Source organism: Hemibagrus wyckioides, linkage group LG15, assembly GCF_019097595.1.
Source record: "Hemibagrus wyckioides isolate EC202008001 linkage group LG15, SWU_Hwy_1.0, whole genome shotgun sequence".
Taxonomy (NCBI): Eukaryota; Metazoa; Chordata; class Actinopteri; order Siluriformes; family Bagridae; genus Hemibagrus; species Hemibagrus wyckioides.
The window spans coordinates 1,000,907-1,024,451 of NC_080724.1; the positions used below are offsets into that span (position 1 = coordinate 1,000,907).

A 23,545-nucleotide genomic window follows, 5' to 3' on the forward strand; every position below is an offset into this window, starting at 1 on the left:
ATATATTAGGCAGCAAGTCAACATTTTGTCCTCAAAGTTGATGTTAGAAGCAGGAAAATGGACAAGTGTAAGTTTGAGTGAGTTTAACCACCAGATCAGAACATCTCCAAAACTGCAGCTCTTGTGGGGTGTTCCTGGTCTGCAGTGGTCAGTATCTATCAAAAGTATCCTTTAAGTCCTGTATGGAGGCTCCACCTGGCAACTTACAGGACTTAAAGGATCTGCTGCTAACATCTTGGTGCCAGATCCCACAGCACACCTTCAGGGATCTAGTGGAGTCCATGCTTTGACGGGTCAGGGCTGTTTGGCAGCAAAAGGGGGACCAACACAATATTAGGCAGGTGGTCATAATCTTATGCCTAATCAGTGTTGGTCACAATACTCAAGTCGCTTCATGAACGTGAAGCAAAATCATGTTTTGTACTTCACCACTGGAGTCGCCAAATCTCTCTCTCTCTCCCACACACTCACACACACACACACACACCTGCTGCAAACGTAAAGTGGAAATTACCAGTCTCCACATCAAGGTTTTTTTTTTGACTAATCCAGATGTGTGCGTGGTAAATGTGTGCACGCGCACATCAGGCCCCAAACTGGAAAGCACTGGCGCAGTACAGTGCAATAAACAGTGCATGCAGGGGATGCATGGGGTTTAAGCACCTAAAAAAATCGTTGTGCTTTTCTTTTTTTTAGACGCCTGCACTTTTTTAGTTTAGGGATGAATCAACGCAGCGAAATTTATTCAACTGTAAGCTTTTGAGCTGTGTGTAAGTGGATCAAACAGGTAAAAATAGATTAAATATTGGGAACATTACACTAAGAAAGTCGACATCGACCTGTTTTTGGCAATCTTGCCTCTATCTGTGCTGCTGCTTCGTCTCGGGTATGAGGTGCACAGGCTTGAGCTGCTGCTTCCCGGTGAATGAATGAAGGCGCGTCACTGCGCTGGACCCTCAACATGGCCGTCAGCGCGCAGCACTCTGTCATCACACTGGACCTGGACGCCTGAACGGACGCTCTTTCACCGGACAGCATGTGCGGAATGAGGTCTGCTTGCATATGGTTCTGTTCTGCGGTCGAGATGATCACCGACAGCCGATAAAATCCCAGCACTGGTGATTCGGCACCGGATGAAGGCCGGTACTGGAGCCTCGGGCTGGATTTGAGAAGCTGCGCTTAAAGAGAGTGAGTTCAGGAGAAATCGCAGCATTTCTGTTTAACATTTAACACATTCCTCATTATTTTTATATTACACTAAATATTTACTACTACTACTTATTAATGCTATTTTTTCATCATGATGATCAGTATTATTATTATTATTATTATTATTATTATTATTATTATTATACATGTGCAGGTTGTACAATGTTTTGTCGCGTGCTAGAGGAAGAGGAGGCTGAGCACTCAGGCTAGTGTGGATGAGAGCACAGGTAAACTGTCATTCTTTACTAGTAACATCTTCTGTTGCCATTCATGCAGTATACACCTATATACACCGACCGGGCATAACATTATGACCATCTGCTTACTATTGTGTTGGTCCTCCTTGTGCCGCCCTGACCCGTCCTGCACTGTGTATTCTGACCCCTTTCTATCAGAACCAGCATTAACTTCTTCAGCAGTTTGAGCAACAGTAGCTCATCTGTTAGATCGGATCACACGGGTCAGCCTTCACTCCCCACGTGCATCAATGAGCCTCGGCCGCCCATGACCCTGTCTCCGGTTCACCACTGTTCCTTCCTTGGACCACTTTTGATAGATACTGACCACTGCAGACCGGGAACACCCCACAAGAGCTGCAGTTTTGGAGATGCTCTGATCCAGTGGTCTAGCCATCACAATTTGGCTCTCAAATCCTTACGCTTGTCCATTTTTCCTGCTTCTAACATCAACTTGATCAAGCCTGATCGGGATATATTACTGAATATTTAGAGGGTTTTTTCCTCTTTAAAGAAGTACTTCAGTCTTCATTTTCAAACTAATTATAATTTTCGTAAGGGTTTTTGGCATCCATGCTCATTCAGTTCAACACAAATGTGTACCTTTTAAAATACCCTTCTCTATGAAAGATCAATTAGAATATATTTGAAGAATTCTTGAATGTATTTGCATATTTTTTTAAAGGATGCTTCAACAAGTCCTGCTATATGTGTTCAAAGTATAGAATGTTTTTTCTCTAATTTTAGATAGATAGATAGATAGATAGATAGATAGATAGATAGATCTATTGATTAAATTGAAAATGATATAAAGCATGTACATATCATTTTAAAGATTGCACTTCCTGATTTTAATGACTGGTGTCTCTTGTTATACAGTGGTCAGTTTACAGGACACATGACCGTCCCTTTCTAATACATTAAAACAGGGCTGTCAGTTAATATCAGTAATTACTTCATCAGCGTGAGCAATGCCTTTCCTCCCTAACCTTTTACTTCCAGCTCCTCTCTCCTTTCCATGTTCCCTTTTGTCATTAATATCTCATTACCCCCACCCTTTCTCAAAATCATGACCCGAATGACCTCTTCTTCTACCTCTTTATTTTGTTCCTCGTCTCTCCTTCTCTGTGTTCAGTGCCGTGATGCTGTGCTGTGGCCGAGCTCTGGACTCTCCCTGTACTCTAGCTCTGCTGGTGGGCTTCCAGTTTGCATTTGTGCTCTATTTCTCCTTGGGAGGCTTCCGTGGCCTTGTCTCTGTGCTGGTGCACTCCTCAGAACCCGAGTTTGACTACTCTCGGCCGCATGACGTTTACACAAACCTTAGCCAGCTCAGTGCCCTGCTGCCCCCTCACCCCAGCGGAGCCGAGCAGCAGCATAGGGGCTGTTTGCTGCCATCACCACTGCTTGGTAAGTCCTTGTTTTTATAGATGTCAGAATGGCTAAGGTTTGCAGTTATAAAAATAATTCATATTTTATTTCTGTTTTCTGTTTTTTTCTGTGCATTGTGTTAGTGGGTCCTGTGTCTGTGCGCTTGTCCTCTCCTCTTTCCCTGGAGGAGATAAAAGAGAAGAACCCTCTGGTGACCCCAGGAGGCCATTACCGTCCTCCGGACTGTGAACCGAGGCACCACACAGCTATCGTGGTCCCCTACCGGAACCGGCAGAGCCACCTGCGAACACTCCTCTACCATCTGCACCCCTTCCTGCAGAGGCAGCAGATACACTATGGCATCTACATCGTACACCAGGTTTCTTCATTACACACACATTTACTGAATCCAAATCTTGCTGAAGTTATGTTTTTTAAAAACGGTCATATTTAGTAATGAATCCTTGCTATCAGGTTCTCAGTGGATATTTTGGTCTTGTTGTCAGTCAGGAAATTCAACATTTAATCGTGCAAAACTGCTGAACGTGGGAGTGCGGGAAGCTCTGAAGGAGGAGGACTGGGGTTGCATCTTCCTCCACGATGTGGACCTGCTTCCAGAAAATGACCACAACACCTACACTTGCCACCCACAGTACCCCACTCACCTCTCTGTGGCTATGGACAAGTTCAGATACAGGTTCAAATTCAAAATCTAATATTATCTGTCACATCCACAATCATACACAGTACGACATATAGTGAAATGCTTTTTATGACTGTCCTTCATATGGAAATAGGATCAATAAGGATAAAGGTAAAAGAATAAAAATAAGATACATTAAAAAATTTACATATAGGGAAGATCTGGTGGAAAATTGCAATGGAAAATAAATAATTAAAATATAGAAAAAGTCTGGCTGAGGTAGTGGGTCTTATGACATAAGTCCAGAAAAAGTCCAGGCTCTTGGTGTTCTCCTGGTCCTCCCTGAATGGCCTCTGGGAAGAAGCTCCTCCTCATTCTCTCTGTGTTTGGCTTCAAGGAGCTGAAGCGTTTCCCTGAACACAACAGAGAAAAGAGTCCATTGTTAGGATGGCTGATTATCTTCCTGGCCTTGGTCCAGCACCGTCTTCAGAAGGCTTGCAGAAGAACGTCAACATAAATAAGAGACTACAATAAACAGTGTTTCTTCCCCTCTAGGCTTCCATATCCTCAGTACTTTGGTGGAGTGTCTGCCGTCACTCCAGACCAGTACCTCAAAATGAATGGCTTCCCAAACCAGTACTGGGGCTGGGGAGGAGAGGATGATGACATCGCTGCTCGGTGAGGTCCAAGTTTCATGAACACGCACTCAACAAACATATTAGAATCATGCATCATGTGAATGTGCTGCACGCTGTATGTGTCTTTTACCTCTCTTTCTACATTTCGCTCTCACTGACCCTCTCATCACCATGCTCTTTACCACTGCATCTCTTCACTCCTCCATGATCACTCCTACATAGCCACTGGAAGGGTCAGTAAGTACATGCCTGAATGACCAGCACTGATGTTCAAAGGCTTCAACTTTTGCTTTTCTCTATTGTTTCTAAATGTCTAAGAGCATTGGATGTAGAATATTTTGTGTTTAAAAGTTAAACAAAAGTTGATGCTTTGGAACAATATATAGCTTTGTTTTTAGTTTTCTGAAATTTTGTTTGTTCAGTTTTACTTCCTCGTCCATCTCAAAGACACACTTTATTAGGAACACCATACTGGCAGGATCTGACTATTGCTCTCAGAACCACCTCAACTATTTGGTGAATGTGGAGGCCACTGAAGCCATGTTCACTGAAGCAGGTGGAGATGTTGTGTTCTGTTTGACATTGCGCATGGGTAGATGGGTAAATTGCAGCCATAAAGGAATTCGTCCATCTGTGGCATTCAAACAATGTTCACAAGATATGAAGGGCCCTAATGTGTGGTGAGAAAACATTCCCCCACAGCATTACACCACCACCACCACCGTGGCCCCATGGATTTATTCAGTTGATTCAAAATTCTGTCTCTCATCTGCATGCCACAGCAGAAATAAAGATCAGGAGATCAGACTGGGTGATAATTTCCCAATCCTCATCTATTTGGTTTCAGTAAGCCTGTTGTAATTTCTAACAGCTGTTTTTAGTTGAAAAAAGTAGAACCCATTGAGGTTTCTGTTGTTCTAGCTCATCTGCTTCAGGTTTCAACATGCTCTGGATTCTGAGATGCTTGTATGTATACCCATGGTTGTAATGAGTGCTTTTTGGAGTTACAGTAGTGTTTCTGTCAGCTTCAACCAGTCTGGCCATTCTCCTCTGACTGCTTGCTTGTGAACCTAAGCACAACAGAAGCTCATTAATGGTATCAGCATGATCCGCTCGTGCTGCCCCATCACTGTCTGTCTGGATAATTGCATGAATACACGGTACATGTGTTCCTAATAAAGTGGTCATAAGTGTGTCTACAATATAGAGATGTAGGGATCTGCTCCTTGGCCCTGGTAGTGATGGGCTTGCTGGTGTATAGATGTCTATTTCTGCTGTCAATATCGGGAAAGGTGGGTTTAAAGAAGCTGTTCTATATTGCCACCTTTTCTGGAGGGATCCAGAAGTAAGGAATCTTGAGTTTTGGTCTTATACCTAATAATTTACAGTTTCTTACAAAATGCATAGAAAAACACAACCTCCTTAAGTCGCCTCATCCAGTGACTTTATATCACTGTAGTAAAGCTTTGTCCGTTCTAACAGCCGACTCGTAGCTCACTTCATTCTCATTAATCCTGTTTGAAGATGCAGCTTCTCCACACATAAGACCTTTCTTCAATTTTATCACAACATCTTTACATCAATTTTACAGCATGATGTCTTTTCTCTTATTGCTCCTGCATTGCATTTCTGTTTTCCACTTGTTATGCGTGTTGTGTGTCTCCACAGAGTTCGTCTATCTGGGATGAAGATAGTGCGCCCTCCTGTGGCTGTGGGTCATTACAAGATGATTAAGCATAAGGGGGACAAGGGTAATGAGCAGAACCCCAGAAGGTAATCATGCATTGAAGTAAAGGTGTGCATCTGGACTGGGATCTCAGGGAAACCAACACAAATTTGTTGGAGTGGGTGGTTTTGATTTTCACTCGAGTGGAAGCATGTGCTCAAATATGAAGCCCATAGTGTTCCTTAGCGTGGGTGTGTATTGGGCATGTGTCTTAGTAACTGCTTTATCCTGGTTACCATTGTGATTTAAAGGAGTTCTGTATACTTTATGAAACTATCTGAGATGCACACACCTCTACATGGTAGATTGTGTATCTTAATTCGATTAAAATATCATAGCGCTGTGTGTGTCTGCATTACAAAACCATTCCCATCATGTGCTTATTCCTCTTCTTTGATTCACTCACAGGTTTGACTTGTTGAAGCACACAAGGCTAAACTGGAGATCAGATGGGCTCAACTCGCTCACTTACGAGCTTCTGTCCAAAGAGTTAGAGCCGCTCTACACCAATCTGAGCGTCAATATTGGTGAAGACCCTCATCCTCCTCCCAAAAAGTCTGCACTTCCTAAACCTGCTCCTTATCCTGCAGAAAGACCCAAAGACAGAGACAACGACAAGGAAACACTAGGAGTGCAGTCCAGTCAAGCTACCACATTAGAGGAGGGTCACCTAAAAGTAACCAACAGGAGTTCAGACGTTGGTCAGGAAGCTGCTGTGAAACAGGAAAGTGTTTGATGAAATAGACCTAGTCCATAAAGCGCCGGCAGTGCACGTGGATCTGAAGTGGACTTGTACTGCACATACCAGTTTGTATTGTTTCCTCTTTAATATCATCAAGTATTGCACTGAGAGGTGAGCTTGCAGGTCAGTTGAATTATTGCACTGAATGTCCACACTGGCATGGTGTCATTTGCACAGACCTCTGCTGAACCATTTCCCGACGATCTCCTTGCCACGAAACTCACTGAGCTAAACGTTACTGAAAATGATGTGCTCGTGTGTAATAATTGTGCTCTAGAGACACATTGCACCAGTGCTAGTCCTGTGTGCTTATCATTCAGCCAGCCTGCGGTTATCTGCTAATCTTCACACCAACGTGTGGGTTCTGTCTCTTTGTGCCTTTTCTCGCTCTAGAACCAGCTTTCCATCAGCATCCTCTTACATATGTCCTTAATGGAAAAGACAAGCGTATTAGTGCACACTTGTGTATGGGAGTGACAGGCTACTTAAGTGCTCTGAATTGCTGCTGCTCCTAATTTCTCATCACCATGCAGCTTTGTGGGCTTGTGCTTGAACAGACTGTTAGCACTGTGTTCTAGTTTTGATCTTGCTTATGAAAATGTGCAGCTCATTGTGTTTCCACAGGTTTGTGTTTTTATTTTAGAAATGTCTAAAAGTGCTTTTTTTTTTTGCTGGTCAAATAATAATTTCCAAATAGAATAGGGAATATACGTTATTGCCAGACGGCTCTTTTTTTGGTTAGACAATCATAAGGGTAAGCTAAATAGCTGACAAATCGATAAGTTAAAAAATTTCTGTCTTTAAAAGTTTGTTTTTGATCCTTCTACATTATAATAGTGAATTAGATTTATTCGAGATATTTTCCACTAGATTTGTATGAGAGTTATCACAGATACGATGATGAATTGTTTTATTGCAGGTCTAACGGAACGTGTTGCTGCGGATTAATCGATATAACGATCGTTATAATCTTTGTACATAAGCTATATTTATTCTAGAAAAATAATACCATATGCAAAAGATGACATTTCTCATTTAAAAAAAAAATCGGCCAAGTATCAGTTCACAGAGACGAATCTGAAATTGAATCTCTTTCTGAACCCTAACACTGCTGAAGATAGTTGGTATTGTAAATGTGTTGTCTCCTTGCCGAGGGTATAGAGCACTTTTTCTATTTTTTCTTGTATCCGGCAATATCAGAAAATGATTATTTGAATGTATTTTATTCCAACTATGTTGGTAATGTTCTCTCCCCACAAACTCCCATTTGAAGCTGCCAGTGGTTGTGTGTCTGTGTGTGTGTGTGTGTGTGTGTGTGTGTGTGTGGCAGGATTTAAATATGACAAAGAATATAACAAAGACCTGCATATAAAACTTTATCTTTATTTTTTAATGAAGACTTCATTAGAGGTAGTACTTTAAAAGTGCTTTAACCTTACCATAGGTAATGAAATACACCTGTGATATTTATTTATTTATTTATTCATCACCACAATCTAGTAGAGAGTATAAATAGAATTATCGATATTATCTTTATCTGTGTGTGTGTGTGTGTGTGTGTGTGTATAAATAGGTACACACCCTTTTTCTTTATTAGCATGTGTCCCAAAAACCTATTTCTTTACACCGTATGTCCAAGGCACTAATATATTTATTTAATACAGTAGTTTTATATGAGATGTTTAGGAATAGTCATAATATACTGGAATATCTAAGAGTATCATAGTCTAAACACAACTCATTTTCCCAGTTGCTTAGAGTTATAGTAATGATCTTTGTGATTGAGTTTTGTTTATTTATTTATTTTTTTAATTTGATCACATATCTAGAGGAGTCCATACTGTCTGGAGCCATCTGTTATATTCTATAGGCAACTTCACGGACGTTAATAACAGAGTATGAAATGTCCAGAAGCATTTCACTTCTCACGGCGCCTAAAGATTAGATCTCAGACTCAGAACTGCTCTAGGGTAGGATACCGTCCATCACCCACGGGTCACTTTATTTCAGTATTCCGACTGCTGGATCGAACCTTTGACATGGATCCTTGAGTACTGCTACTGATGACTTACAAGATCTCCCCATGTTCCTGCGAGTTATTGTAGCTGCTGGTAACGTTACATAAATTGCTTCTGGACATTAAACCGATGACTAGTGAAATTAGTTGATGCTCTGTACCTGAGGGACTACAGGTGTGCTAATGCTTTATTCCATTCACCATATGAGTTATGTAGAGAAATAAACGATGTTGAATTGACAGACTCTGGCTATTTGGAGATATTTTGAACAAGTCTTTATGTATTGCACATTCCTTTTCACTAGTGACTTTTTTGTTCATGAATTTTGGTAGCTGTTCCTAAACATTTTAATGTCATACCATGTTGCTTCAGGTCTTGTGATGATCCAACTGACACCTAACTTAACTTAACACTAACTTAACCTCACTTTTTTCCTCCCAGAAAACAAGCTGAATGCAATGGGAACATCAGTAAGCATTTATTAAAGAACAGAACCTGTTTGAAATTATATTCAGATTCTGATATACAAACTCATATTTTCACCACTAACTCCATACTATAATTACATTACCTTGTAGTCTATTTTTTCATGCTTTAGGTGCTCTACAGATCTTGATCTTGGCTGGCCTGTGTCAGTGGTCTGGACTTGGCCTGGCTTTGTGTAGAGGCTGGCCGAGACACGGCATGGCTTTGCTGAGTTGCTGGTCTAGACTGGGCTGGACTTTGCTGAGTTGCTGGTCTAGACTGGGCTGGACTGGGCCTTTCCAGTTCGGGTCTGTCTGGAGCAGGAATGCTCTCAGAAATTTCCTTGTGCTGATATTCACCACTAGTGACCTGAAACAACATCGTCTGATTATTCAAATTAATGTTTGAATTCAACAGGATTACAACTGGACTGTGACAGATGTTTACCTGGTACTGTGGTGTCCTGCTGTTTTCACTGGTTACATTCAGTTTGCCAGTGAGTGATGGAACTGGGCTGTGCACCTGCCCCTGTGCCCTGAGGCGCTGCTGACCCTCCTGTGAACGCGCCGTAGGGTTAAGGTGAACTGGAGGGATATGCCTCGGTAAGTCCCAGGTCCCCTGGAATGAAGTCCAGGGACATCCACGCTGAGAAAAAATAAATTCAGTAGAAAGGAGATTAATTAAAGCTGAAAGGTTTAACCAAAGGAGTTGCACTAACAACAAATATGTAAAATGTGGTAATATTCATTCTTTCGTCTTTCTTTATGCTAGTCAGGGTCATAAGAGACCCAGAGCTTACCCCAGAAAAAGTTACCAAAATATACCATGGATATGCCAATTAATCTCACTGTACGATTTACACACACTGATTTAAACCGAGGGGCCTTTTGGAGTAGCCAATCAAACTTCAAGCATGTTTTTGCGAAGGAGGACCTTCTACATGGACATAGAGGGAACATGCGAAATTCCACACAGACACTAACTTGAGTTTATGATTGAACCCTGGGGCTATGAGTCAACATCACACCAGCAGTGGGATAAGACTGTAGTAAGGAGTATTGTGTGGATCTGTGTAACTCAGGGATCATCACTTCTAGTCCAGGAGCAACAGATTTCAGCAGTCTGATGATTTCCTGGTGATTAAGCCTGATAAATAACCAGAGAGTTATACACTGATCAGTCATAAGATTATGACCCGGTGAAGTGAATAACACTGAGTATCTCCTCATCATGGCCCCTGTTAGTGGGTGGGATATATTAGGCAGCAAGTGAACATTTTGTCCTCAAAGTTGATGTTAGAAGCAGGAAAAATGGACAAGTGTAAGGATTTGAGTGAGTTTGACGAAGGGCCAAGTTGTGATGGCTAGACCACTGGATCAGAGCATCTCCAAAACTGCAGCTCTTGTGGGGTGTTCCCGGTCTGCAGTGGTCAGTATCTATCAAAAGTGCTCCAAGGAAGGAACAGTGGTGAACCGGAGACAGGTTGGTCATCGATGCACGTGGGGAGCGAAGGCTGGCCTGTGTGATCCGATCCAACAGACGAGCTACTGTTGCTCAAACTGCTGAAGAAGTTAATGCTGGTTCTGATAGAAAGGGGTCAGAATACACAGTGCAGGACGGGTCAGGGCTGTTTTGGCAGCAAAAGGGGACTGACAGTGTTAGGCAGGTGGTCACAATGTTATGCCTGACTGGTGTATCACGTGTCTTTAAGCAACAACAACAAAAAAACAAGGTCTGGAAATGATACCCCTGGTCGGTGCAGTGTGTTGATTTGATTTAAAGTGTGTGTATATTTTATATTCAGATTTATTTCTGACCTTCACACCAGGAAGCAGGTGTCCTCTGTCTGTGGCTATAAATAGAGTGTGGCCCTCTGCTGGAGACGGCTCCTAAAATATAAACAGAACATATTTCTCATGCAGGAGGACGTTTAGATTATATTGAGATATCAAATAGTTAAAAATAAATAGATTTACATTTTTGTAGTGTTTTGGTACCGTCCAGTTCTGGAGTTTATTCGATTTGAAAGCGTTGTCATACTACAGAAAAAAAGATAGACGTTATTTATAATATATGTATAATTTACTAGAAGTGGCAAGTAAAGAACTTTTATAGAAAAACTATATTTATACTGATTAAAATGATAAATATTGACCTGGTTTGCGGAGAAACTCGACGACATCTTTAATCGATCGATCGGCAACCCGTCGCTTAGCAACCAAAACACCACCAACGAACCAATGACAACTTCCGGTACTGGTGTGTTTGAATATTCAACTAAAAGATCGATTAAACGTCAATAACAACAAATATAGAGTTGTATTGTTGTATTTGTTGTCTTAAAAAGTGTAACTTAATGCGTCACTTACAAAATAAATGTATTTGTTTATTCTACACTCCTTACGAAGAGCGGCGCTGTAGTTAATTCGCACGTGCACGCGTTCACTTTAGCCGAGTAAGAAAAGCTGGTGACGTCACGCTCTTTAGGTTTTTTTTTTTTTATCACCCGTGTTGCCAGAAACGTAGCTTTTACTGAATTACTTGTATTGTATGAATGTCTGCGTCTGCGATCTGCTCAGGTTAACTGATTTACACATTCTCATAATAATTCTAAAATAAAACTGTATCATATATATATATATATATATATATATATATATATATATATATATATATATATAATAAGAAATTACAACTTTCTGTAAAGAACGAGGGAAATGATTATTTTTATACTTCGATACCCTGATAGCACTGACAGCTACTATATTATGAGGTTGTAGGAAATGAGCAAGAAAACTATGTTTTCACCTCCTGTTATGTACAGGGAATCTTGTATGTAGAGTTTGTTAGTGACATTTTGAGTTTTTGGTCATGTTTTGGGGTGTTGTTTAATTAGCTATTATATTTCTTTATTCGTACAGACCTGGCAACCCAGACATCTCACAAGCCGGGGGGTGGGGTGGGGGGTTGGTTGTGTACTGTTAGTAATTTAATGTATTTTCGTTTAGAGTAGCTGCTGCAGTTTAATGTGGTTAAAGTTGATCGGATATCGTGTCTTACTGTCCATGCTAAGAGCCCAAGGCTTTCGATTGAAATACTATTCAAGCTTCCCTCAGACTTCTGTCCAGATGAAGAATGTGGACAGTGAATGAAGCGTGGTGTTTTTGTCCGGTATAGATCGAGGTTCTGTGTCCAGTTAATCATGCAGGCATCACGCTCTGCCCTCGTGGCCGGCCAGGAGAATAACGTTACAGCTGCAGGAGAGTCCACTAATGACACCAAAACACACTTTCGAGTCTGTCGCTTCATCATCGAGACGGGTATCTGATTCCACTTCTTCGAAATTCATTCACTAGTTTTTATGTTTACAAACGGGCCATTGTTCCATCGAATAAAAGACGAGGTGTTTAACGCAGAAATTACGTGTTTAGTTTATTCAAGAAAGACACTACATGCTTTATGGAACATGCCAGTTCTAGTGACGGGAAGTTCGGATCATTTTACTGAGTCGGATCTTTGAATCGAATATCCTTTTCGAGTCATTTCGTTCAATTCAGCAGAATATAATTAGTGTTATGTGTTAATAGCCAATGACCTCGACACATCTTATGAAAACGTCGATCATTTAGAATAAGATAAAAACTATAAATCAACCAAAACGAGACTGACAAGAACAAGAACCGAACTTTTTATTTTTTTCAGAAAATGTTTATTGCACGTGTCTTTTGATAATTTTATGATAATTCCTAAATATTATAAACATTACATTAGTATTATTGACTGTAAGATACCGATGGTCACGTGATGAACGAATGAACGACTCGTGAGATGAACTGATCATGTTCTGGACAGAAATATTTTGCGCATGCGCGGTCAATACAACGCGAACGAATCGCTCTTTGAGTCGACTCGTTGTTCCGGAATCATATTAAGGATCCGTTCAAAATGAACGACACAGTTCCTATTATTTCTCGCTACTTCACCAGCTTGTGTCTTTTCTCTCTTCTAGCTAATAAACAAACAAACAAAATTCATGCAGTCATATTCTCATGGTGGAAAACTTGGGTAGAGAAAGCTAGTTCTTGTGTTCCTTAATAACAGCAATTAATTATTAATAATCGATTATATGGACTGTCTGTTATACAAGTGCCTGTGTAAACGATTACTATAGAAATGAAAGTGCATTAAAATATGTATACTTATATAAAGCTTATATGTGAGAACTACAATCTGTTATAGAAAATTAATCAACAGCTTAATTAAACAGCTCTGTGGTGTAATAAATTATAACAATACTCTGTAAGCCTTATATATAAACTGGTGTTGTTGGTTTCAGGAGTGAAGTTGGGCATGCGGTCTGTTCCTGTAGCCACTGCATGTTCGCTCTACCACAAGTTCTTCCAGACCGCCAGTTTACAGGTCTACGAGCCATATCTAGTAGCCATGTCCTGCATCTACCTTGCTGGCAAAGTTGAAGAGCAGCATCTCAGGACAAGGGACATTATCAATGTTTGTCACAGGTATGTGGTCCAGTGCATGAGGCATCCATTACGTGCTTAGTGACAGGAAGGTTGTGAGTATAAATCCCTCGTCTGCTAGAGAATCACAGGCTCTGGAATTAAATGTATGCATTCACATTGCATGATCCCTTTGCTAACAGCTGTATGCTTTCTAAGTGGGTCACTAAAAGTCAGGCATGTTTAGCTGTCTAGAGAAAAGTGGCCTGAAGTGGGTCTGGCACGTGACAAGATGTTCAACGATCTGGAAACACACACAAAAAAGCTGCACAGACCTGAGATATACTATACATTTTGTTCTTTTGTCTTCAATAACCGGTCAGGGATGTGGTGAGCAAAGCCAAACTGGGGAACATTGGGTGCAAGGACGGGAGAATTCAGAAGAAATCAGACACACACACACACACACATTCACTCATACCTAGTGGCCATAGTCAGTCCACCTGCCTGCACATTTTTTGGGAGGAAGTCAGAGAGCCCAGAGGAAACCCATGTGATCAAGGTGAGAACTTGATACAGGATTTTTTTTGCCTGTATACAAAGAAATATTAATGGTGGGAGGAAAATTGTTTAGTTTAGTTTTGTTGCAGAGTGAATGCATACTTACTCATGTTTAGCTATAAACATCTAAAACTAAATCCTGCCTCAGGTGTAATTTACTTTAAATAAAAACACACACCTTATGAAAAGAAATGCATTTGTCCTTTAATGTAACACTGTATTGAAAAACTTTGATTTACTGATACACAGAGAAAGTCGTTCATTTGGACCTATAGGTTTAGCCACAGGACATTGAAATGGCTTTTATTACATTTTATTTTTCAAGCTTGAAATGTTATGTAAAGACATACTGAAGTCACTGGTGTTGTGACAGTCAGCAGGTATTTTCTGTTTATGACTATAACTCTCTCATACACCGATGTTTCCTGTAGATATTTCCGTCCAGGAAGTGATCCACTGGAGCTGGATGAGAAGTTCTGGGAGCTGCGAGATAGTGTAGTACAGTGTGAACTTCTCATTCTCAGACAGCTCAACTTCCACGTCTCCTTCGAGCATCCTCATAAAGTAAATTCACATCACTGAAATTCATATGTTCTGTTTTCTGAATATCTCCAAATGACTTTATGGTTTATAATTGTTTTGCTTTAATTATCTACAAATCTGATCCTAGTACCTTCTGCACTACCTTCTGTCTGTGCGGAGTTTAATGAACCGTCACGCTTGGTCTCGGACACCGATCGCTGAAACAGCCTGGGCCTTGATCAAGGACAGTTACCACGGACCGGTGTGTGTGCGCCACCAGCCTCAGCACCTCGCACTAACAGCACTCTACCTTGCTCTGCACACTTATGGAGTCCAGGTGCCTGCCGGAGAGAGGGAGTGGTGGCAGGTGAGGGCATTAACAGATTTGAGATGAAATGGGGCTGTGGTGCAGATGTTCTCCACACACACTCACACACACACACACACACACACACACACACTCACACACGCATTCACTCACTTTTACTCACTCACACACATTCACTCACTCACTCACACGCACACTCACATTCACACACTCACACACCCACTCACACGCATTCACTCACGCATTCACTCACACGCACACTCACATGCACACACCCACTCACACACACACACCCACTCACACGCATTCACTCACTCACGCACACACACACACCCACTCACATGCATTCACTCATTCACTCACTCACACGCACTCACATGCACACACCCACTCACATGCACACTCACATGCACACACCCACTCACACGCATTCACACACTCACTCACACGCACACTCGCACGCATTCACTCACTCACGCACACTCACACGCATTCACACACTCACTCACACATACACTAACTCACTCACACACTTACACACACACGCATTCACACACTCGCACGTACTCACTCACTCACACACTTACACACTCACACGCATTCACACACTTACTCACACATACACTCACTCACTCACTCATTCACACACTCACTCACACACTCACATGTATTCACACACTCACACATACACTCACTCACTCACACACACTCATACACACACTCACATGTATTCACACACTCACACATACACTCACTCACTCACACACACTCACTCACACACTCACATGTATTCATACACTCACTCACTCACACACACTCATACACACACTCACATGTATTCACACACTCACACATACACTCACTCACTCACTCACACACACTCATACACACACTCACATGTATTCACACACTCACACATACACTCACTCACTCACTCACACACACTCATACACACACTCACATGTATTCACACACTCACACATACACTCACTCACTCACTCACACACACTCATACACACACTCACATGTATTCACTCACTCACACACTCATACACACACTCACATGTATTCACACACTCACACATACACTCACTCACTCACACACACTCACTCATACACACACTCACATGTATTCACACACTCACACATACACTCACTCACTCACTCACACACACTCATACACACACTCACATGTATTCACACACTCACACATACACTCACTCACTCACTCACACACACTCACATGTATTCACACACTCACACATACACTCACTCACTCACTCACTCACACACACTCATACACACTCACATGTATTCACACACTAACTCACTCACTCACACACTCATACACACACTCACATGTATTCACACACTCACACATACACTCACTCACTCACTCACTCACTCACTCACTTTTTGTTATTGCATCAGCTTTAAAATCCCTTAAGAAAGATAATTTCAGGACATGAATATTAGGTTAAGATTAATGCTCTTGTTCTAATATCTTATTGCTAAGATGTTGTCCGCTTATACACAGGCACTTGTATGGCTGGAGTGTGTTATTCCTCACGTATTCTGGGTGAGATATAGAAAATGTGTCAGTGATTTTGTGACACAGGTATGAAATGCTGGTGCAATTATACTACATAAAGTGTATAGCGAGTATATTTGTAAATGCAGTGCGATTCTATTTCCTTGTGATCTCATTTACACAGCTATAAGTCCCTTTCCTAAAGGCCTGCATGTCTGCCTGGTTCAGATTCAGTTCTGCCCCAGATACCACAAGAAACAAGACAAAGGGCATATTTATCATATTTAGCAGTATAAAATTGGAAATGCATATTTTCAGCTGTCTGTACACTGATCAGGCATAACATTATGACCACCTGCCTAATATTCAGTAGTGTTGGTCCCCCTTTTGCTGCCAAAACAGCCCTGACCCGTTGAGGCATGGACTCCACTAGATCCCTGAAGGTGTGCTGTGGGATCTGGCACCAAGATGTTAGCAGCAGATCCTTTAAGTCCTGTAAGTTGTGAGGTGGAGCCTCCATGGTTCAGACTTGTTTATCCAGAACATCCCACAGATGCTGGATTGGATTGAGATCTGGGGAATTTGGAGGCCAGGTCAACACCTCAAACTGGTTGTTGTGGTCATCAAACCATTCCTGAACCATTTCTGCTTTGTGGCACGGTGCATTATCCTGCTGAAAGAGGCCACAGCCATCAGGAAATACTGTTTCCATGAAAGAGTGTACATGGTCTGTAACAATGCTTAGGTAGGTGGTACGTGTCAAAGTAATACATTGACCAAAGCAGGACACTGTCTCCGCCGGCTAGCCTTCTTCCCATAGTGCATCCTGGTGCCATGTGTATTGTACTGTGTATCCTGACCCCTTTCTATCAGAACCAGCATTAACTTCTTCAGCAATCTGAGCAACAGTAGCTCGTCTGTTGGATCGGATCACACGGGCCAGCCTTCGCTCCCCACATGTATCAATGAGCCTCAGCCGCCCATGACCCTGTCTCCGGTTCACCACTGTTCCTTCCTTGGACGACTTTTGATAGATACTGACCACTGCAGACCATGAGTAGATCATCAGTCTTATTCACTTCACCTGGCACTGGTCATAATGTTATCTGACCGGTGTATTATACAGTAATAACTCTGTCAGATTCAAATTGTATTCACAGGGACGGCTTTTAAAAAAAGCAGATTTGAACTGCCCGAGGTTTCTAACTAATCTCCTGTTAACTGGAAGATTCAGGAAGGGAAGTTATGGTCTGGGTTATATGTAACAAAGCAGTAGGTAAAAAAGTAATAAGGAACAAATAATGGAATTTAGTGCATTCTTTTCTAACTCTGTATTCCATCAGCTTAAAGATCAATTCAAAACAATATTTTATGTCTTCAGCACAGTCCTGTTTTTTTCAATAGCTTTTTCTATCTTTGTCATTCTGTAGCATAATCACTGAACCGATCCTTATAAAAGCCGGTAATATGTCAGTGTTGTGAGACAAATGGGAACTTTATACACAAACACTCACAGTCTATTTTATGATGAACACCTGCACAATCATGCACATCCATTTCATGTGCAGTGTGTAAAAAACAGGTCAAGAGCTTCAGTTAACGTTCACATCAATTGTGCCAAAACAAAAACTCCAGTGAGTAGCAGTTCTGCAGCTGTTAATGGGAGAGATCAGGGGGAAATGGCTAGACTGGTTATAGCAATCAGTAATCATCACTCTATACGATTGTGGTAAGCATATGGAAATACATCAACCCTTGAGGCAGATGGACTACAAAAGCAAAAGACCACATCAGATTCCTCTTCTGTCCAGAATAGGAATTTGAGACTTTATTGGGTACAGGCTCACTGAAATTCAACAGTTATAGACTGATAAAATATTTGATAAAATCAAACCTTGGACTATATTTCTTTATACAGAAGTTAAATGGCAGGTTTTTGTGAAAAATTAAACCGAGATAAAATCATGTTAGATCTTTCCCTACATTTAATGCAATATAAAAACCAACATAATGCATAAATCATGTTTCCTTTTTTTACATTACAAAAACCTGCAATTTTATACACACCGATCAGCCATAACACTGTGAGCAGTGACCGGTGAAGTGAATAAGACTGAGTATCTCCTCATCATGGCCCCTGTTAGTGGGTGGGATATATTAGGCAGAAAGTCAACATTTTGTCCTCAAAGTTGATGTTAGAAACAGGAAAAATGGACAAGTGTAAGGATTTGAGTGAGTTTGACCAAAAGGGCCAAATTGTGATGGCTAGACCACTGGATCAGAGCATCTCCAAAACTGCAGCTCTTGTGGGGTGTTCCCGGTCTGCAGTGGTCAGTATCTATCAAAAGTGGTCCAGGGAAGGAACAGTGGTGAACCGGAGTCATGGGTGGCCGAGGCTCATTGATGCACGTGGGGAGTGAAGGCCCGTGTGATCCGATCCAACAGACGAGCTACTGTTGCTCAAACTGCTGAAGAAGTTAATGCTGGTTCTGATAGAAAGGGGTCAGAATACACAGTGCAGGACGGGTCAGGGCTGTTTTGACAGCAAAAGGAGGACCAACACAATATTAGGCAGGTGGTCATAATGTTATGCCGGATTAGTTTGTGTTTCTAAATGATCACAAGGCTATTGTCTTCACAGGTTCTGGGTGAGGACATTACCAAAGCTCAGATTGAGGCCATAATGACTGAACTGCTGCAGCTCTATGACATGGAAGCCAAATGCACCTGAGAGGGAACAGAGTGTGAAACAGACCATGTAAAGCAGACTGCAACCTAGTCTGGAGTCCTTTTTTACCCCCCAGAACACCACTACCCCCACCCCTGAGACCAGAGCCCGACTGGATCATGGACCAAATTCCAGAAATAGTTTTTTTTGCTTCCCGCAATTATTTTGTTACCCAAAATTATACAGCTGGATTTTTTTTTTCAGCTAAGGAAGTTGTGGAAGTGACCGTGCCGATGCCTACATTAATGTGAGGTAGGGTAATGAGGACTGAGAGCGTGAGTCAGCGGGTGACAGTCAGAGAAACAGGCTTTAGCCACAGAACATCCATCACTTCCCAAGCTCATGCCCTACTTTCTTTTCCTCCCTTGTTCCAGTTTCTCTGGGAAGTAAAGAGGAAGAGTGAGAAAAGGGGGAAAGTCTTATGGGGGGGGAGAATTAAAGAAGAAATCTAACCATGCCCAACTATCCCGGGAGCTAGTCTTTACCTGGAGGTAAAGCAACCAAAACTGGGGCACTGCTTTGATATGCTTTAATTTAATTACACACACTTTCTCTCCCATTATAACTCATCCATTATGGTTCAGTGAAGTTATATTACAGTTTATCAGATGATACAGTAAATTGTGATTGTTTTGGACATTTTGAGTTTTGTTCACTCAGCTGTTAACTGATATTTTAAAAACAAAATGTGACAAGTGTACAGGTACATTATTTTTTTCTTTTCTACTGTCTTTTTTCTGTGAGCGTCACATGCATGCATGCGGTTCGAGAGATTTTACTGTGATATCAGGTTATTCCAGCATGCACTGTCATGCTTATCCACATCAGGGGAAAAATAAATGAAGTGATGCTGGGCAAAAACTTAGTATTAAATGAAAGTTGTGAATTTTAATGTGTTAGCATTCTCAAAGCATCAAATTAAAGCCATTTAAATGGCTCATAAACCAATGCTATATTTGGTGTGAAGTTATAATCCTTTTAAATGGTCTGTCTTTTATTCTATTAAGTCGGTTTTACTAGTACACAGACACAAACATTCCCCATCTCTCTGCAGGCAGGCCCTAATGCTAGGCGTTATGAATTATGAAGAGGGTACATGTGCAGCCGGAATCTCTCCCATAAATAAAACATCATCATGGCTCTTGCTATAGCGTATAGTGCTTGGAATAGGAAAGATCGGATTGATTGAGACTATACCCCTTGCCTGTTTCCTGTTCTTCTGCTAGCCTGCCTTTCTTCCTCTATTTTCTGGCATATAATCACTGTCCTCTATTTTTGTCCATGTTGTATGCGGCCAAACAGAACCCCCACCCCACCCCCCGGTGTAACTGTATCTGGTCCATGCTTCCTTTTGCCTCCTGGGGTATTTTTTTCTCTAACTCTTTTCGCTCTGTCTTACAATCTAAATCTTTCCACCAATTTTCTGACTTTGAAATTTTATTCCGATTCCATTACATTTAACCTCTATACAGTGCTCTCTCTCTCTCTCTCTCTCTCTCTCTCTTTGTCTATTTGATAGTTATAAATCAAGACTCTTTAAACATATTGAAAAGGATTATCCCAAAGCCTCTATGAGGTCTATAAGAAGCATCTGGTTTTCCAGAGAAATTCTTGGGAAAAATGTATGCCTTATTGAGAAGAGAGATGCCCTTAAGCTTAAAGCATTGTTCTTCAGGAACAGTTTGTCACTCATTCTTCACACACATAGCCAGTCTATAATACGAAAGGTGTAGCATGCACAGTAATGGGAAATAGGGAATTGATATGTAATGTGTGCCAGTGAAGCACAGATTGTCTGCTCAGGCTTCAGTGGAGGCCTTCTAAAGCCTGTAGTGCCTGCAGAGCTAATGCACAGCTGCTCCCTGAGGAAGTGGCATCTCCCTTCCAAGCCCTCAACTCTGAATTATAAATACCCAACTCAGCAGAAACTTTGCTCCACCACCTAGTCCACACCTCACAAATGTGTCCGTGGCAGGGTTGTGGTGGAAGATGGCCTTTGTCATTGTGGATGTGTGTGAGGTGTAGGCTGCCACTGCTGGATGGCATACAGGTAAATTCAGTGGTTTGAGTAACATTTTAGAAACAGTAATTTTACAAAATATAACATTCACTGTAACAGGGTGAGCTCAGAGCTTGTTCCTCTTATGCTATAATCCATATCAGAACATTTCAACAGCTGCTTTGTGTGTCTCTATATTTGCACATTTGTATACAATTCCTACAGGACACTCTTTAGCAGATAAAAGCATCTTCTTGGCCCAAAAGCCCTCCTGAATTAAACCTGTCCAGTCTGTACCTTGTGGGTGTTGGAATTTACATGTTTTTAAATGGCTTAGGGACAGATATTCATGTGGCAGATCTCCTCTGTGAGAGGGCAGATGTGCATGTGTGATGTGAGCCAGAAAAAAATGCTTTTTACTATGTTACAGAAACCTGTTTAGGTAAATTTTTTGTACTATTTTTAAGTAGGCTGTGTAGGTACACCCAGTTTCCCGTGGAATTCTGGCATAGAACTAACATTAAATTTGATTTCTGCTATGTCGTGTTGTGCAGCTCAGTAGATATTTCCCAAACCCAGAACCTGTAGATAGAAGTTTTTGTACTTTTGTATATTTTATAAACTACTATTTACTTTTCTCAAGTATAGCTGTTGCATGTTTTTTCGCTAATAAATGTCAACAGTTACTCCATTACTACTTCTTTTTTTTGTCTAGAATATAAATAATTTGGCTGTAATCTAACGGACCATTAGATAGTTATGTTAAATATACACTATATTACTGATGTTGGACGAGAAGGTCTGGCTCGCAGTCTCCACTCTAATTCATCCCAAAGGTGTTCTATGGGGTTGAGGTCAGGACTCTGTGCAGGACAGTCAAGTTCCTCCACACCAAACTCACTCATCCATGTCTTTATGGACCTTGCTTTGGTCACTGGTGTGCAGTCATGTTGGAACAGGAAGGGGTCATCCCCAAACTGTTCCCACAAAGAGCATGAAATTGTCCAAAATGTCTTGGTATGAAGCTGAAGCATTAAGAGTTCCTTTCACTGGAACTAAGGGGCCGAGCCCAACCCCTGAAAAACAACCGCACACCATAACCCCCCCTCCACCAAACTTTACACTTGGCACGATGCAGTCAGGCAAGTACCGTTCTCCCGTCAACCTGGGCCATCAGATTGGCAGACAGAGAAACGTGATGGGTCACTCCAGAGAACACATCTCCACTGCTCTAGAGTCCAGTGGCGGCGTGCTTTACACCACTGCTTCCCACGCTTTGCTCTTGGTGATGTAAGGCTCGGATGCAGCTTCTTGGCCATGAAAACCCATTCCATGAAGCTCTCTATTCACTGTTCTTGACCTAATCTGAAGGCCACATGAAGTTTGGAGGTCTGTAGCTACTGACCCTGCAGAGAGTTGGTGACTTCTGCACACTGTGCTCCTCAGCATACGCTGACCCTGCTCTGTGATTTTACCTGGTCTACCACTTCGTAGCTGAGTTTCTGTTGTTCCTAACTGCTTCCACTTTGTTATAATACCACTAACAGTTCACCGTGGAATATTTAGTAGTGAGGAAATTTCAGGAATGGACTTATTGCACAGGTGGAAACCTATCACGGTACCACACTTGAATTCACTGAGCTCCTGAGAGAGACCCATTCTTTCACAAATGTTTGTAGAAGCAGTCTGCATGCCTAGTTGGACCATGACCATGGAAGTGATTGGAACACCTGAATTTAAGGATTTGGAGGGGTGTCCCAAAACATTTGGCAATATGTGTATTTCTATAGGCTGACCTTTCAATATCTGGAATTTTTGCCTAAATGTATAATAGGACCATTCATATACAGCACACATCTCCACATATATGAAAACATACAGTCATGCAAACTTTTACAGTATTTACCAGGGATGAAACCCATGTGGACACTTTAGAGAACATGCACAGAACATGCACAGCATCTCCATAGACATCTGAGCTCAGGAAGGGACCAGGGACACTGGAGTTGTGAAGTGCCGATGCTACCCACTGCATGACCATGCTGCCCAGTTACACAAACAACAACAAATATATTACAGTATTTGAAATGCAACACGCTTTATACAAATCAACTACAACATGCCTTTGGATGACTCTGATACCATTTAATATGGAACATGTAAGAAACTTATACTATTTCATGACATGAATAATCATTACTTGCTTTCTCATTGAAGGCATAACCAGTAGAGGTGCTAAGAGAACACCAGCTAGGTTAACAGACTGTTATTTATACAGTGAGGGAAAAAATGATTTGATCCCCTGCTGATTTTGTACGTTTGCCCACTGACAAAGAAATGATCAGTCTGTAATTTTAATGGTCGGTGTATTTGA

General features: G+C 41.5%; 3 protein-coding genes across 3 annotated transcripts; 2 read left to right on the forward strand and 1 right to left on the reverse strand.

Annotated features, from left to right (window-relative positions):
* The first annotated feature begins 487 nt into the window (after positions 1–487).
* On the forward strand, positions 488–8,821 carry b4galt3 (UDP-Gal:betaGlcNAc beta 1,4- galactosyltransferase, polypeptide 3). The gene is made up of 8 exons (XM_058410299.1): positions 488–1,188; positions 1,364–1,436; positions 2,581–2,852; positions 2,957–3,192; positions 3,320–3,510; positions 4,012–4,134; positions 5,763–5,867; positions 6,229–8,821. The coding sequence occupies exons 3-8, from the start codon at positions 2,588–2,590 to the stop codon at positions 6,554–6,556; spliced, it is 1,248 nt and encodes a 415-aa protein (XP_058266282.1). The 5' UTR covers positions 488–1,188; positions 1,364–1,436; positions 2,581–2,587; the 3' UTR covers positions 6,557–8,821.
* A 221-nt stretch (positions 8,822–9,042) lies between these two features.
* cfap126 (cilia and flagella associated protein 126) lies at positions 9,043–11,455 on the reverse strand. The gene is made up of 5 exons (XM_058410300.1): positions 11,201–11,455; positions 11,022–11,084; positions 10,863–10,934; positions 9,493–9,690; positions 9,043–9,414 (listed from the first exon to the last, which is right to left on the reverse strand). Exons 1-5 carry the CDS (start codon positions 11,225–11,227, stop codon positions 9,184–9,186), a joined length of 591 nt encoding a protein of 196 aa, XP_058266283.1. The 5' UTR covers positions 11,228–11,455; the 3' UTR covers positions 9,043–9,183.
* A 535-nt stretch (positions 11,456–11,990) lies between these two features.
* On the forward strand, positions 11,991–21,835 carry ccnq (cyclin Q). Its single transcript, XM_058409016.1, has 5 exons — positions 11,991–12,365; positions 13,382–13,565; positions 14,495–14,627; positions 14,734–14,952; positions 19,086–21,835. Exons 1-5 carry the CDS (start codon positions 12,194–12,196, stop codon positions 19,173–19,175), a joined length of 798 nt encoding a protein of 265 aa, XP_058264999.1. The 5' UTR covers positions 11,991–12,193; the 3' UTR covers positions 19,176–21,835.
* The last annotated feature ends 1,710 nt before the right edge of the window (positions 21,836–23,545 follow it).

Bases quoted from the DNA above. Each gene is read 5' to 3' on its own strand.
- cfap126 (XM_058410300.1), bottom strand. From the start codon at position 11,227: ATGTCGTCGAGTTTCTCCGCAAACCAG. The intron at 11,085-11,200 runs GTCAATATTTAT...TTTTTTCTGTAG, and splicing joins CGAGTTTCTCCGCAAACCAG to TATGACAACGCTTTCAAATC. The intron at 10,935-11,021 runs GTAAATCTATTT...TTTATATTTTAG, and splicing joins TACCAAAACACTACAAAAAT to GAGCCGTCTCCAGCAGAGGG.
- b4galt3 (XM_058410299.1), top strand. From the start codon at position 2,588: ATGCTGTGCTGTGGCCGAGCTCTGGACTCTCCCTGTACTCTAGCTCTG. The intron at 2,853-2,956 runs GTAAGTCCTTGT...GCATTGTGTTAG, and splicing joins GCTGCCATCACCACTGCTTG to TGGGTCCTGTGTCTGTGCGC. The intron at 4,135-5,762 runs GTGAGGTCCAAG...GTGTCTCCACAG, and splicing joins GATGATGACATCGCTGCTCG to AGTTCGTCTATCTGGGATGA.
- ccnq (XM_058409016.1), top strand. From the start codon at position 12,194: ATGAAGCGTGGTGTTTTTGTCCGGTATAGATCGAGGTTCTGTGTCCAG. The intron at 12,366-13,381 runs GTATCTGATTCC...TGTTGGTTTCAG, and splicing joins TCGCTTCATCATCGAGACGG to GAGTGAAGTTGGGCATGCGG. The intron at 13,566-14,494 runs GTATGTGGTCCA...TGTTTCCTGTAG, and splicing joins ATTATCAATGTTTGTCACAG to ATATTTCCGTCCAGGAAGTG.